General features: G+C 42.8%; 1 protein-coding gene across 1 annotated transcript; it reads left to right on the plus strand.

Moving 5' to 3' along the window:
• Positions 1-6,478: 6,478 nt before the first annotated feature.
• Positions 6,479-14,260, plus strand: LSM8 (LSM8 homolog, U6 small nuclear RNA associated). Its single transcript, XM_089672099.1, has 4 exons — positions 6,479-6,613; positions 8,596-8,636; positions 11,706-11,833; positions 14,034-14,260. Exons 1-4 carry the CDS (start codon positions 6,583-6,585, stop codon positions 14,122-14,124), a joined length of 291 nt encoding a protein of 96 aa, XP_089528225.1. The 5' UTR covers positions 6,479-6,582; the 3' UTR covers positions 14,125-14,260.
• The last annotated feature ends 1,751 nt before the right edge of the window (positions 14,261-16,011 follow it).

The raw sequence follows: 16,011 nt of genomic DNA on the forward strand, positions 1-16,011 counted from the left end.
ACCATCTGTGTCTCAGCCCTATGGGCCATTGCTCTTCATTGGAAATTACCTACGGTACCATTGGCCTCAATTATACGAAGAGTCGATGCAGTAATGCTCATGGAACGTATTCACTTTACGTTACTCGATAGGATGCACTTATCTGACAAAAAATGGGATGCTTGGAAAACTCATAGATATTAAGTGTCTGACCAATGATTATTCATGCTTTAATTGATGATGTCTTTCTGTTGGTTTTATTGCTCTGCCTACCTTCCTCATGTATTTAACATTTATGTTCTACATAACTGTACCTTTTTTGGACTGAATATTACAGATGTGCCTTTTTTCTGTTGTATGTTATACCTTACACTGTTAAGCTGTTTTTTCAACCTATTTCTTTAAAAAAAAAAAGTGTTTTCAAAAAAAAAAAAAAGAAACTTCTTATTTTTTGACAACTTTGAGTAAAAAAATAAATTTTCATTTTCTTTCGTACATTTTCCGAAACCTCTGGAAAAAAATTACATTTTCAAAAGACTCATTATGCCTCTTAGAATGTTTGCTTTCCAAAATGGGGTCATTTTGTGGGTGTTTCCAATGTTGTGGGTATCCAAGGTCTCAAAAAATGTGATAGGTAGTCAGGAAATTAGATGCAGAATTTAATTGTAATTTCTGCCCATCAAAAGGTCAATGGAGCTCCCTAGATTTTGGACCCCTCTATGCATCTAGGCTGTAAAAAAGGCTCACACATGTGGTATCTCCATACTCAGGAGACATAGCAGAATGTGTTTTGGGATGTAATTATAAGTATGCATATGCCATGTATGAGGAATAACTTGTTAAAATTACAACTTTGTGAAAAAAAATTATCTAATTTCTTCATTTTCTGAAAAATTACAACTTCAAAAACTCACCATGTCTCTTACTAAACACCTTGGACTGTGTACTTTAAAAAAAGGAGGTAACTTGGGGGTATTTGTACTGTCCTGGCATTTTTGGGACCTCAAGAAATGAGATTGGCAGTCAGTACATCAGGATTGATTCATTTTCAAATATACATACCATAGATTGTAGACTCTATAAAACTTTTACACAGACTACATATTATACACTGATTTGGTTATATTTATCAAAGAAATGTAGCAGAATACATTTTGGCCTAAATTTATGAATAAAGATTATTAATTAGCAAATTTTTATAAGAAAAATTGGATTATTTGTTACTCACCACAAAAGCCCTTTCTCTGAGTTCATTGATGGACACAGCTCCTCTTAATCTTGACTATAGGATTATATCGCCACCTACAGGAATAGGACACTAGGTGGAAAAGAAACATAGCACTGCCTATGGGTAATCCCTTCTGGAATATACAGTCAGGTCCATAAATATTGGGACATCGACACAATTCTAACATTTTTGGCTCTATACACCACCACAATGGATTTGAAATAAAACAAACAAGATGTGCTTTAACTGCAGACTGTCAGCTTTAATTTGAGGGTATTTACATCCAAATCAGGTGAACAGTGTAGGAATTACAACAGTTTGCATATGTGCCTCCCACTTATTAAGGGACCAAAAGTAATGGGACAATTGGCTTCTCAGCCGTTCCATGGCCAGGTGTGTGTTATTTCCTCATTATCCCAATTACAATGAGCAGATAAAAGGTCCAGAGTTCATTTCAAGTGTGCTGTTTGCATTTGTAATCTGTTGCTGTCAACTCTCAAGATGAGATCCAAAGAGCTGTCACTATCAGTGAAGCAAGCCATCATTAGGCTGAAAAAACAAAACAAACCCATCAGAGAGATAGCAAAAACATTAGGCGTGGCCAAAACAACTGTTTGGAACATTCTTAAAAAGAAGGAACGCACCGGTGAGCTCAGCAACACCAAAAGACCCGGAAGACCACGGAAAACAACTGTGGTGGATGACCGAAGAATTCTTTCCCTGGTGAAGAAAACACCCTTCACAACAGTTGGCCAGATCAAGAACACTCTCCAGGAGGTAGGTGTATGTGTGTCAAAGTCAACAATCAAGAGAAGACTTCACCAGAGTGAATACAGAGGGTTCACCACAAGATGTAAACCATTGGTGAGCCTCAAAAACAGGAAGGCCAGATTAGAGTTTGCCAAACGACATCTAAAAAAGCCTTAAAAGTTCTGGAACAACATCCTATGGACAGATGAGACCAAGATCAACTTGTACCAGAGTGATGGGAAGAGAAGAGTATGGAGAAGGAAAGGAACTGCTTATGATCCTAAGCATACCACCTCATCAGTGAAGCATGGTGGTGGTAGTGTCATGGCGTGGGCATGTATGGCTGCCAATGGAACTGGTTCTCTTGTATTTATTGATGATGTGACTGCTGACAAAAGCAGCAGGATGAATTCTGAAGTGTTTCAGGCAATATTATCTGCTCATATTCAGCCAAATGCTTCAGAACTCATTGGATGCCGCTTCACAGTGCAGATGGACAATGACCCAAAGCATACTGCAAAAGCAACCAAAGAGTTTTTTAAGGGAAAGAAGTGGAATGTTATGCAATGGCCAAGTCAATCACCTGACCTGAATCCGATTGAGCATGCATTTCACTTGCTGAAGACAAAACTGGAGGGAAAATGCCCCAAGAACAAGCAGGAACTGAAGACAGTTGCAGTAGAGGCCTGGCAGAGCATCACCAGGGATGAAACCCAGCGTCTGGTGATGTCTATGCATTCCAGACTTCAGGCTGTAATTGACTGCAAAGGATTTGCAACCAAGTATTAAAAAGTGAAAGTTTGATTTATGATTATTATTCTGTCCCATTACTTTTGGTTCCTTAATAAGTGGGAGGCACATATGCAAACTGTTGTAATTCCTACACCGTTCACCTGATTTGGATGTAAATACCCTCAAATTAAAGCTGACAGTCTGCAGTTAAAGCACATCTTGTTCGTTTCATTTCATATCCATTGTTGTGGTGTATAGAGCCAAAAATGTTAGAATTGTGTCGATGTCCCAATATTTATGGACCTGACTGTAACTCCCTCTCTGCTATAGGCAATCTAGTCGGTAACAAAGCAGTGTCAGAAAGCATAAATTCCAATAGAGGGGTGGGTGCCGTGTCCATCAGTGAACTCAGAGAAAGGGATTTTACAGTAACAAAAAAAATCCCATTTTCTCTTACGTTCATTGACGGACACAGCTCTTCTTAACCTTGATCATAGGGATGTTCCAAAGCAGTGCCCCAACGATGGTTGGGCAAACCAAAAGGCAATTGGAGCAACCAGGCAAACACACTAAACAACCACTAAAGAGGCAAACAAAGCACATAAAACAGCAGCCTGCAATTCTTTGCGGCCAAAACAAGCATCTGAAGATGCAAACATATCAACCATATAAACATATGTAAGAGTGTGCACAGGCGACCAGGTAGCTGCCTCGTAACCCTGGGACACAGATGCCAGAAGGCACCAGAGGTACTAGTGCCCTTGTGGAGCATGCCATATCGGGGAATGGGGAAGCCCGCCCCTTACCAGTGTATGCCTGAACAAGTGTCTTCCGGATTCAACAGGAAATCGTGGCAGAGGGGCTATCGGGCTTTTCCTTGGGCTGTCTGTGAGCATAAAAAGGCATCTGTCCATTGGCAGGAGGAAGCATTGGACAGGAATGCACAAACCCCCTGAACCACGTCCAAAGCATGCAACAGGGAGCACATGGGGGCACCAAACAAACCCCTTGAACAAAGGTGCAAAGCATGGAGTATATGGCCATGAGATTATGCAAAGAAGACAGCAAGGACATAAACTAAACCTGTCAGGGTACTCAAAACAATCTTTGTTCAATGCCCCTTTGAATAAAAGGCCAACGCCCAAGCCACTGGGAAGGAAAATGGCTTTGCACCAGGCAATCAAAACCGTACAGGAGCGATGACAAATCATCCCAAGAGAAGGCACGTGAGCACTCAACACTGTGGAGAATTCCAAACCTGACAACTTCCTTTCCCACAAAAGCTGGCTTACAATAGTAATTTCTCCCAGGTAGAAATGGCAACCCAGGGTGGTAGACCAGACCCTGGGACAGATGGTCCTTCCGAGCAGGCAACAGCCCAGGAGTGTTCAAGATCTGTTGCACCATGTTGGCATACCAACCAAGACCAATCTGGAGCCACCAGAAGGACTGGGAAAACCCCAGGGCTGCTGCTACAATGCATGAGGCATCCTGGTGATTAACCTGGGCCACAGTGATGGCAGTGACTGATTGGATCCTGACCAGGAGGCCACAGAGAAGGGTAATCCAGTTCATCAGAAGGAACCCAAACACTTGCAGCTCCAGGACACTGATGTGCAGGAGAGTCTCTTCCAGAGGCCAACAGCCTCAGTTCAATCTCGAACCCAGGGCTCCTCCTCAGCTGGACAGACTGGCATCCACAAGAATGCCTGTCCAGCGGAAGGGGAGGAAAGACTTCTTGGCTTGCCAGGCAGCGGACCAGAACCACCATCAGAGGAAGGCCCTTACTGATCATTCCAGGTGAACTGGTTGTCTAGGGAGTTCCGTCTGCAAAATTTTTTCATGGAATGGAGCACACAAGACCACCTGGAAGGTGGATACCATAGGACCCAGAGTCCACAAGCAAGACCACCAGGAAGGCTGTTTTGCTTGGTGTCTAGTAAAGGTTACGTTGCATTATAAGCAAAGAAACTTAGACCTCCATAGTGTATTAATGTGCTTATACTAAATGAATATGCTGTACATACTGTAAGCTTTGGTAACAAAACCTGGAAGTTGATTGGTCTCTATGCAGAGCTACATCAGATTTTGCACTTTCTAGCTTTACTAACCACTTGCCCTCCAGAGGATTTACCCCACTTCCTGACCAGGCAAAAATGTATTCTGCTACGTCTTTGCTAAAAAAAAATCCCAATATGTGTAAATTAATTGGTTTACGTGGAATTTTAATTTTTATTATACTACTAATGGTGGCAATCAGTGACTGACTCTAGCTTCACACCTAAGAGTTTTATGCAGCATATTGCAGAAACACAGTACAGTCCATTTAACATGATTTCCTATGGGACATGTTTACACCTGTGTGTTTTCACCCAGTGCGTTTTTTGGAAAGGGTCAAGGACTTTTCTGAATGCAAAAAGTTGCATTTTTGATTCTATAGACTTCAATGGAAATGCTGCAAAAAAGCATGCATCGCGTTTTCGCTGCATTTTAAATCTGCCTAGCAACAAGAAAAAAAAAAATTAAAAGAAAAAACCCCTTGCAAAACGCATAAAAATCACAAGTGCAAAAGCACGAAATGCAAAGCAATGCATAAACGGCTGAATGCAACCTGCACAGGTGTGAAATTAGCCTTATAGCTGGACTGCGGAGGACATGCTGACACTGGGAGGGAACTGACTGTCACAGACAATTCCAATGACACTAATACAGTGATCAGTGCTAATAAAAAGCACTGACACTACTAATGACACTGTGCAGGAAGGGGCTAACATCTAGGGCAATCAAAGGGTTAACTGTGTGCTGTTTTACCTTGGAGACATGCTGCTTTGTATCTCTCTGTTGTGCAGATACAAAACAGCATGTCCGTGCTGACAGGAGAGACCTGTGTTGTTTGCACACCAGGGGCAGACTGACAACTCATGGGGCCCCCGGGCAATAGGGGATCATGGGGCCCGTGTCCTTGCCCAAACTCAAAAAAGCCTATGAAAAAGGTGCCAGGGCATCTCATGGGGCCCCCTACTGACCCCAGGCAGTGCCTGAGTTTCCAAATGGTCAGTCCGCCCATTACACACAGGTCTCTCCCGTCATGTTTACCCGACGATTGCCTAGCCAATAGCTGTGCACGAGTGCCCCCTATTCAGGAAATGCAAATCGTATATATATATGTATGATTTTGCGCAGCCCTACAGCAGTACGTCTACTATAGGGCAGCAGGAAAATGGCTAAATAACCCACAATATGTCTGATTGCAGTGCAGCTCACTACACCACACCCCGTGCCATGTTATAAATGGAATGGGCATCTTTAGAACAATTTTCTATGGCCTTTGGCTGCCTATCATGTATTAACTGCACTATGTGCAAATGAACCCTTACATCTGATGCAAATAGGCCTCATCAGGTGTCACTGCTACAGACCATATTGATGGCTCAAAATGATTCTTCTAGGTGGCCAATGAGAAAAAAAACCCCTCTATGATTGAATAATAATGATTATTATTCATATATAATCATAATAATAATAATCAATAATAATAATAAATTATCATTATAATAATGATAATTATTAATAATAATAATGGTCGCAGCAATCATGTCCCTCTCAGTTACACAAAAATAGCTAACAAAATATCCCAGCGGCCCTGTGCACTGATCTAACACTGACAACAGCCCTCATTCTGTGTTCTGACCGCAGCTCTGGGCGTAGGAGCACATGCGGCACATGTCCAGTATAGCAGCGATTCGGTCGGTGTGGGCTACGGGAAAATGACAGCCAAGGGTCACCTGACGGCGTTCTCTAGTAGGAGTAGCGCGGGGTGATGACGTAGGAGAAGCGCCGGAGCGGCTGGCGCGTTTGTTTCTGTACGCTGAGCACAGGAGAGAACCGGCAGAATGGCTTCAGCTCTGGAGAATTATATTAACCGTATCCTGGACGGAGTGCTGGGACTTGGCTGTAGTTTATAGTAGTTGTGACTGGTGTAACATGGCCTGTGCTTTGTCCTGTATGAGGGAGCTGCTTTTATGTCCTGGAATATTTCCTAACGCTGCCTGCAAGCCTGAGCTTTGGCCTCGGGACAGAGCAACAGGGACACTCTATTCCCTATGTTCACAGCAGATAATGCAATCCCTGTAGCAGACTACAGGTGAGGTGTGTACACTGCCTGCACCCATACACAGGCAGCCTGAGAGGACAGCAGACCCCAGAGAAATGTCTTCTGGGCTGCCTCTGCAGGTCCATGCAATCTGTCCTTATATCGGCAGTTTTATCAACCAAATGGCATGTGCTCACCAAGTACAGTGGGGCATGTAGTCCCAATGTGTCCAATATGGTGGTGAGTAATGACGTTAGGTGTGTGTGTTCTCTGAAGTTTAGGGAAGTGGTATACCAGGGGTATGCCTGAAAAATGACCCCACACCATAACCCCCCCCCCCACCACCAAACTGTACACTTGGCGTTCTGGCAAATGCCAAACCCAGACACGTCCAGATTGCCAGACAGAGAAGTGTGATTGGTCACTCCAAAGAACACGTCTCCACTGCTCTAGAGTCCAGTGGCAGCGTGCTTTACACCACTGCATTGACGCTTTGCATTGCACTTAGTGATGTAAGGCTTGGATGCAGCTGCTCGGCCATGGAAACCCATTCCATGAAGCTCTCTGTGCACTTTTAGGTCTTTAGCTATTGACTCTGCAGACAGTTGGTGACTTCTGCGCATTGTGCACTTCAGCAAGCACTGACCCCGCTCTGTCATTTTACATGGCTTACCACTTATTGTCTCAAGGGTGCTGTCCTGAAAGATGGGGAGGGGAAAAACAAAGTTACACTTACAGGAACGCCTTTTTCCAGGAGTCTTTCAAACAGCGCCAGTTACCCTCCCTTTTATTGTTTTTTTGCTGTTTATATGGTGCTTTTTTTTTTGTGTCTTGTGTGTCTCCTAAGGTGACTTGAGGTGCTAAGGCATGAACTGAGGTCTGAGTGGGGAGGCCACACTTTTATATTGGTAGAGATGGTGTTTCCTCAGGTGGGGAGAAGCCGAGGTCTCTCAAGGGTGCTGTCCTGAAAGACTCATGGAAAAGGCGTTACCACAAGTGTCTGAAATATAAAAGGTGCAGCGCTAAAGTAATGAATCAAATGAAATACTTCTAAAACATGTACATAAATAATAAGGTGAATAGAAGCAGCAATATTAAAAGGTAGACCCAATGAGGTGCTCTGATCAGCGCTAGCAGTCTAAAGTGTGAGAGTTCATATATTAATAACTCATGAACTCTCACACTTTAGACTGGTAGCGCTGATCAGAGCTCCTCATTGGGTCTACCTTTTAATATTGCTGCTATTAGTTTTATTACTGCTTCTCTTCACCTTATTATTTATGTTTATGCACATTTTAGAAATATTTCATTTGATTCATTCATTACTTTAGCGCTGCACCTTTTATATTTCAATCACTAGTGAGGATACCAAGGGTGGCCCTTTAGTGCCAGCAACTTGTACCTTTCTACACACCCATAGCGCTCACTGACATTCTATATACAGTTACCATAAGTGTAACTTTGCTTTTTTTTTCCCCTTGTTTTTTTAAAACTTTAATGGAACATCACAAAGTGACACTCTATTCATTTGTATGTACAGCCGCTCATAAAAATGTTTTATGTGCAACCGCACATGAAAATGCAGCGCCACACAGAGATCTGCAGAGTGGAAAACTGTAGCAGTGTTGCAGCTTTCCACACTGTTCTGCCATGCAGCTGCAGGGAAGTGTGAACGAGGCACATGGAAAAGCATTCTTTTCTGTGTGCCCTTGCAGAAATATGCAGTTTTGCTATAATATGAATGGGCCCAAGTACATTTGCATTTACCTGCATTGCCTAAAATCAGTTTACTTCCTTAACGGACATTTTTCAGGAACGGTTGCAGTTATTACAGCTGACGGGAGGATGATTGTGGTAAGATTTTCTGTTGAAACAGAGTTGTCAACTTGTTGGAATAATAGATGTGAAGGTGTTAGTGCTGTGCCACTGTTACTGAGGTTGCTTTCTTTTTAGAGTACTTGCACATAGCATTGATGTATGAACATCAGTTTCCTGGCAGAAAATTCCTATGAAAAAAAGCAAGGCTGGGCTGTGGTAAATGCACATATTCGCACGTGTAAAAACTCTTCTAACTGTCCTTGGATGCGTTGTACGGGCATTTAATACAGTCCAGCAATGTAGTTTTTTTTTTCCTTACTGATCTATAGAGTTTACGTGCTTTTGTGTACTGACCCATTAAAAACAATGGCTTGCAATTAAACCCTCATCATAAAAACCTAGCAGTAAATGCTGTATTACATGCTATTTATACTCAGTCACAATGGGATTCATTTTCTGTATTTTGCAAAACACCTGCTTGAGCCTGCTGTTCTCCATCTACCCCTTCTGTCCACATCCCCAACACAGCTGGGAATTTTGCAGAGCAGTGTTGGCAGCTACTGCACATGCTCAGGTTTCAGGGAGTTTCTATGCTGAGCATTTCCTCTCTATCACATCTGAACAGCCCATGTGACTATAGCATTACCATTGTGGGTGTATACACAGTGGTAAATGACAGCCTACTCCCTCCTTCCTCCTCCATGCCCACTAACCAGCTAAACGCAAAGAGGGTAGGATATTACATCTTGATTGATGGAGGCTTTATCTCCCTCATATTCTAAGACACAGGCTGGAGGAGTGAGAGACAGCCTGTGACTAGAAAAAAATCCGCCCACACCATGTTATTGTCAAAGATAAAGTTTTGACTTCAATTATATTTTAGAATGAGAATTTAAAACCGTTTACTGATATTATTTATTTTTACAGTTTTCCTGCAGACAGGCTGGGAAAGAGCTGGGTCCTGTGACAGCTGTATATAGATTAGGAAGTACTTTGTTTTTATTAAAATTATTACAGTGCCATCATTCACATGCAGAAAAAAAAGGGATAATGTATATTAAACAGTGTAGGTTTCGTATCACTTTAAGATCAAGGAAAAAAAATGCCTGAATGTCATTGTGCAAAGTGAATCTGAATGGGAGTGACTTTTTAATTATTGATTAGCTGATCATTTGCAGGGTTCGAATGAGGAAATTGTAGTGTCTGCATTCCTTTACAAGTAATTTACCCCTTTGGGAGTATCTCATCATAAATTAAATATTTACTGCAGAGGATGCCCAAAATCTGACTTGTCTTAGTGCAGACTTCTGGGAAAATCAGCGAGCCAATCACAGGAAGTGTCATTTATTCGGAGCGTTCTGTACGCCACCTGTATACAGAAGACTTCCAGGTGGCCAAATTCACAATTTTTTTATTTTTTATTTTTTTATTTTACATTGTCATTAGCATAGTAGAATCATCATATGACTGCTGTAGCGGTGATCAGGAATACTGACTGGTGACAGTATGTTATAAAAAAAAAACATTCATTCATCAGAATAGTTCAATGTCACCATAGTAGCACTGTACTACTTTGGGGGGAGGGGGTTGTTCAGGGATATTTTTAGACTCCAGATCTTGATCACACCAAGATTGGTCTGATCAGATGTTTTCCCAAGCCAAAAATGGCTGTGCTTACATCTTGCAGGGCTGGAAGTGACAAAATACTCGCTTTTGGTTTCTAATACCATAGAGATGATCAGGGACATTCCAATCCGCACTCAGTTCTATGTTAAGCCGGTGAAAGCTTCAGTCTCGGGCTTCCTGATGGGATGGGAGAGCCCGGGAAGGCACTGACCACTAGGATTGCTTGTACATTACAGAGGATTGCCGGCTAAAAAAAAGAGAGCCTGGGATGATGCCTGTAGCTGCAGGCATCATCCTGGTATCTCAAAGTCCAGGCTGTCATATGAGGTCCAGTGGGTGGGAAGTGGTTAATGGATATGTTAGTGGTGGGTTACCAGGTATTATTCAATCCTAATTTGCATTTGGACTCTGAATGAAATGGCTGAAGTTGTCTGAAAATTACCAGCATAAGAGTTTGTAAAGGTCTGAAACCTAGCTCCTGGACACTGTGGAGGGAATTTATTAAAATTTGGAGTAGACAGAATTTGTAGCAGTTGTGTATAGCAACCGATTAACTTCTTCATATAAGCTTTGAAAATGAAAGCTAGAAGCTGATTGGTTGCGATACGCAACTGCTTTGGACTCTGCTCCAGTTCTGATTAATTCCCCTCTGTGTGTACAGTTTGCAAAATGGAAGCCTTATTTCTATAAGGTGGAACGTGTAAGGGAGTTAGTAAGAATGATATCCTTTACTAGATACTTAAATGAATAGGTGGGGATAGAAATATAGGAGCATACCAGATTCACATATTTCTAATTGAATGCAATTGGAAAAATGTGTTAATGTTGTGTGAAGGTTTTGTGGTAAACCTTTATAAATGGACCCCTTAAAGTACAAGTTCACTTTTATTGAACTTCTACTATATTTATTTGGCTGCGAGTCCTTTGCAATCTTTATTGCGCCTTCCTGCCTACCTACATTCTCCCAGAGACATCCTTGCCGACTTTTACTGTGCACCTGTGCCTTTGCCCATTCATTCCAATCCAGCAGGGAAGAAGGAAAGTATTTAACGCGGCAGGCTGCACTTAGGACTGGTGGGTAACTTGGTACAAGGTCACTAAAAGTAAACTTGTACTTTATATCCTGTCCAGCCCAGTGATTCATAAGCCTCACATTTTTTACTTCAAAGGCTCACTGTATCACAATTGTCACTTTTTTTCTTTCATAAAACAGTGTGAATTTTAAAGGCAGTCCGTACTAAGAGAAATATGTAGGATGACATTGCTGATTCATTATAAAAAGTATTGCCTGGCTGTTATGCTAATCCAGTTAGTGCATTTATCCATGCAGTTTTTTATGGTTTCACTTGCTGCATGTTCTTTTAAGTGACTCAAACCAATGGAAGTTGTTAGCAATGGCAGCCTGTGTATTTCTTAAATGTGAAATGTGTATTCATATGCAAATACTTTCACTGTTTTTTTTTTTCTTTTTCTTTCAAGGGAACACTCAAGGGTTTTGATCAAACAATAAACCTAATTTTGGACGAGAGCCATGAGCGAGTATTCAGCTCTTCACAAGGAGTGGAACAAGTAGTATTGGGACTATACATTGTACGAGGAGACAATGTGTATGTATTGTGGCTTTAAAATGTTATATTAATCATGTACTGTACGTGATTACCTCTACAATCTTTGAAAATGGCGTTTGTAATGCTAAGAAAAAAGCCTTATTGACAACCAATAGTGTTGATTACCTGCAGTGCTCATTTTGCATGTAGACACTGGCTTTTTATGAAGAGCCAGGGATTAAAGAAAGATGGCCAAGTGTAGTTCCTGATATCAAGCACATGATATAGCTACCATCGGTCACTGGGAAAAAAGCGGCATGGAGTTGCCCTTGGCCCTCACATGGTGCAGTGCACAGGGGTTGCTAGCACTGAGCACATATATTTCTTGCACGGTGCCCTGGGTCCTGTTGTTGTGACTGCCAGACTTCTTTTTTTTCTTTTCTTTTTTTTTTTTTTTTTTTAACATTCCATGCTGCAAGCTGCAATAGCCACCTTCTTCAGACCTCAGAACCAGCAGCTGTGCAGAACTGAGGAAGGTGGGGGAGCAGGGAGAAATATGTGCTGGGGGGATTTGGGAGAAGAGGTCTGTACTGGGGGGCTAGGGTTAGGGCCTTGGAATCTGTTGCAGGTATTTGTACTGGGAGTAGGGGGGGTCATTTTGGCTATACTGTGTACACTGGCCTCTGTAATGTATTCCTGACCCCTGCACTCTGTCCCGTATGCTTTCCTGACCCATATCAGAATAGGCTCAGGTTTATTTAGCCATTCTTTTTTAGGGACCTTCCCACTGTTACCACAATTTTGCCTCACCTACAATTCACCAAGGTATGGACAGCATGCCACATTATCTCTCTACTTATATTGCCCGAGACATTTGATGTTTATACCGTATTTTTCGCCGTATAAGACGCACTTTTTCTTCCCCAATACTGGGGGGGAAATGTCAGTGCGTCTTATAAGGCGAATATGGAGCGGCCGGTCCGGTATTTCCACCGCGGCCGTGTCAGAATATCGGGCCGGCCGCTCAGCTCTGCAGCGGGACCTTACCTGTTCCTCTATCCAGCGGCGTGCTGTCTTCCCAGCTTCTGTAGTGTGGGCACTGGGCATGATAGCCGGGTGCCCAGTGCACATGCGCGAGAAGCGGTGCGCTTTGTGAATGGTAAGGCGGTACCTGGGACACATGACAGATCCCAGAAGCCGCCGGACCAATCACGCTTCTCACTAATGCGCACTGGGCACCCGGCTGTCATGCCTAGCGCCATAACAGAACCCGGGAAGACAGCGCGCGGCTGGATCGAGGAACAGGTAAGATCAAACAAAAACTCTGCGGAAGTAAGAGCTGGTACCTGTCAAATTCAGGTACCCGCTCCCCACTTCCCCAAAGGTCAGCAGTCATCTGTGCTGTCCGCGGTCTCTGGTCATCCCTGTGCTGTCCGCGATCTCTGGTCATCCCTGTGCTGTCCGCGGTCTCTGGTCATCCCTGTGCTGTCCGCGGTCTCTGGTCATCCCTGTGCTGTCCGCGGTCTCTGGTCATCCCTGTGCTGTCCGCGGTCTCTGGTCATCCCTGTGCTGTCCGCGGTCTCTGGTCATCCCTGTGCTGTCCGCGGTCTCTGGTCATCCCTGTGCTGTCCGCGGTCTCTGGTCATCCCTGTGCTGTCCGCGGTCTCTGGTCATCCCTGTGATGTCCGCGGTCTCTGGTCATCCCTGTGCTGTCCGCGGTCTCTGGTCATCCCTGTGCTGTCCGCGGTCTCTGGTCATCCCTGTGCTGTCCGCGGTCTCTGGTCATCCCTGTGCTGTCCGCAGTCTCTGGTCATCTCCTGTACTGTGTCTGCAGTCCATTAGTTCAGAATTTTTTTTTCCTGTTTTCTGCCTCTAAAACCTAGGTGCGTCTTATGGTCAGGTGCGTCTTATACGGCGAAAAATACGGTACCTTCCATATCTGCTTTTTTGTTCCAAAAGTCTTTGCCCAATTGTTAGTGCATGTTAAAAATGGTGGGGGTTTGTGGGTGTGGCTAGAAATGAGGTGTGATTTTGTGTATAGATGTGGTTAAAAGTGGGCATGGTAAGTGGGTGCCACCGTATTTCACTTTGAAAATTTGGTAGTTTTAGTACATATGTACAGAACATGGTAGTGCACCGGGCAGTACAGTGTCCCTTGCCTTGGCCGTTTATGGCACTACCATATTCCATTGGACGATACTACTTGAATATTGATAAGAATGTTCTGCTTTGATAATTCTCTTTCTATTACTCACTACAGAGCGGTCATTGGAGAAATAGACGAGGAGACAGACTCTGCACTGGATTTGGGGAACATTAGAGCAGAACCCTTGAACTCTGTTGTAAATTGATCCCTGTGTAAATAATGAGCTGCACATGATTTTACTCATTATGTATGTTTTCTTACAAGCGTTTGGATACAAATCATATGTATTATTGTTAATTTGTTTAGTTTATTGTGTATAATAAAATGTTTGTACATTTTTAGCCTTTTTTCTTCTTGCTCTATTGTCTGTATAAAGGCCATTTTCTCTGTATACTATAGAAGTAAAATGGCAAGGAATCCAGCCTGATATTCTTGCACCAACTGGATTGGTGGTGTTACAGTGGATTTTTAGTTTCACTTTGGCTACGTCCACACTGCTCTATGGTAAAAATGCATACAGTCATGGCCAAAAATATTGGCACCCCTGCATTTCTGTCAGATAATGCACCACTTCGCCCAGAAAATTGTTGCAATTACAAATGTTTATGCATTCTCATGTTTACTGCTTTTGGTTTGTATTGGTATGACACAAAAAAGTTGAGACACATTTCACGCAAAACTCAAGAAATGGATTGGACATAATTATTGGCACTTTCTCAAAATTGTAAGAAATAATTGCATTCCAAGCTTGTGATGCTCCTGTAATTTGTAATTACTCACCTGCCTCATTTACCAGTGCTGGCAATATAGAAAGCACAAGGGCAACCAGTTAAAATGGTGAAAAATTGACTCAATCTTTCTGTTGTGTGTTTCTATGTGCCACATGGAGAAGAGAAAAAGCAGCAAAGAATTGTCTGAGCATTTGAGAACAGAAATTGTGTAAAAGCATGGACAATTTCAAGGTTACAAGTCCATCTCCAGAGATCTTAAGGTTCCTGTATCCACTGTGCACAACATTGTCAAGAAGTTTACAGCCCATGACCCTGTAACTAATCTCCATGGACTTGGACGAAAGAGAAAAATTGATCAAAGATTGTGACAAAGGACTGCTCAAATGGTGGATAAAGAACCTCAATCAACTACCAGACAAATCCAAGTTGACCTTCAGGCACATGATACAACTATCAGCTTGCATTATACATCGCCATGTGAATGAAAAGGATTTCTATGGTAGGAGACACAGGAGCACCCCACTGTTGACACATAAAAAAGCCAGATTAGAGCATGCGAAAACTTACCTGAGGAAGCCAGAATACTTTTGGGGTAATGTGCTGTTGACAAATGAAACAAAATTTACAGCTTTTTGGTAAAGCCCATCATTCTGTTTTCAGGAAAAGCAATGAGGCCTTTAGAGAAAAGAATACAGTCAAACATGGTGCTGGCTCACTGATGTTTTGGGGTTGAATAAGGAAAGAACAAAGAGAGGGCGCACAGGCCTAGTGCATTACCATAAAAAATGTTTAATAAGAAATAAAATAGGTGTTGTACTCACAAACGAGAATAAAGTCATGGCACATCATAAAAGAACAGCTGGGCCAACACCGCGCTGAGTAACAGTCCGCAATGGGGAGTGTAGACATCCAATAGGCTGACGCATTTCAAGGACTTGCCTCTTCCTCAGAGCCCTCGAAACGCGCCAGCCTATTGGATGTCTATACTCCCCATTGCGGACTGTTACTTACTCAGCACGGTGTTGACCCAGCTGTTCTTTTATGATGTGCCTTGACTTTATTCTCGTTTGTGAGTACAACACCTATTTTATTTCTTATTAAACATTTTTTATGGTAATGCACTAGGCCTGTGCGCCCTCTCTTTGTTCTTTCCTCATTCAGTATATTTGGATTCCTCCGGTCCATTTGAGGGCAGCAAGGTGTGCATGTTCCAGGACATTCTTAATGTGGTTGTAGCCTGCATCGAGTCCATCCCCAAGCGCAGGAGCATTTGTGTTTGCTGGTTCAATGTTTTGGGGTTGCTCTGCTGCTTCAGGCACTGGATTTCTTGACTGTATGCATGGAATTATGACATCTGAAGA

This window comes from Staurois parvus, unplaced genomic scaffold (assembly GCF_062004578.1).
Source record: "Staurois parvus isolate SC_StPar_1 unplaced genomic scaffold, SC_StPar_1.0 ptg000120l, whole genome shotgun sequence".
Taxonomy (NCBI): Eukaryota; Metazoa; Chordata; class Amphibia; order Anura; family Ranidae; genus Staurois; species Staurois parvus.

Bases quoted from the DNA above. Each gene is read 5' to 3' on its own strand.
- LSM8 (XM_089672099.1), top strand. From the start codon at position 6,583: ATGGCTTCAGCTCTGGAGAATTATATTAACC. The intron at 8,637-11,705 runs GTAAGATTTTCT...TTTTCTTTCAAG, and splicing joins CTGACGGGAGGATGATTGTG to GGAACACTCAAGGGTTTTGA. The intron at 11,834-14,033 runs GTATGTATTGTG...TACTCACTACAG, and splicing joins ATTGTACGAGGAGACAATGT to AGCGGTCATTGGAGAAATAG.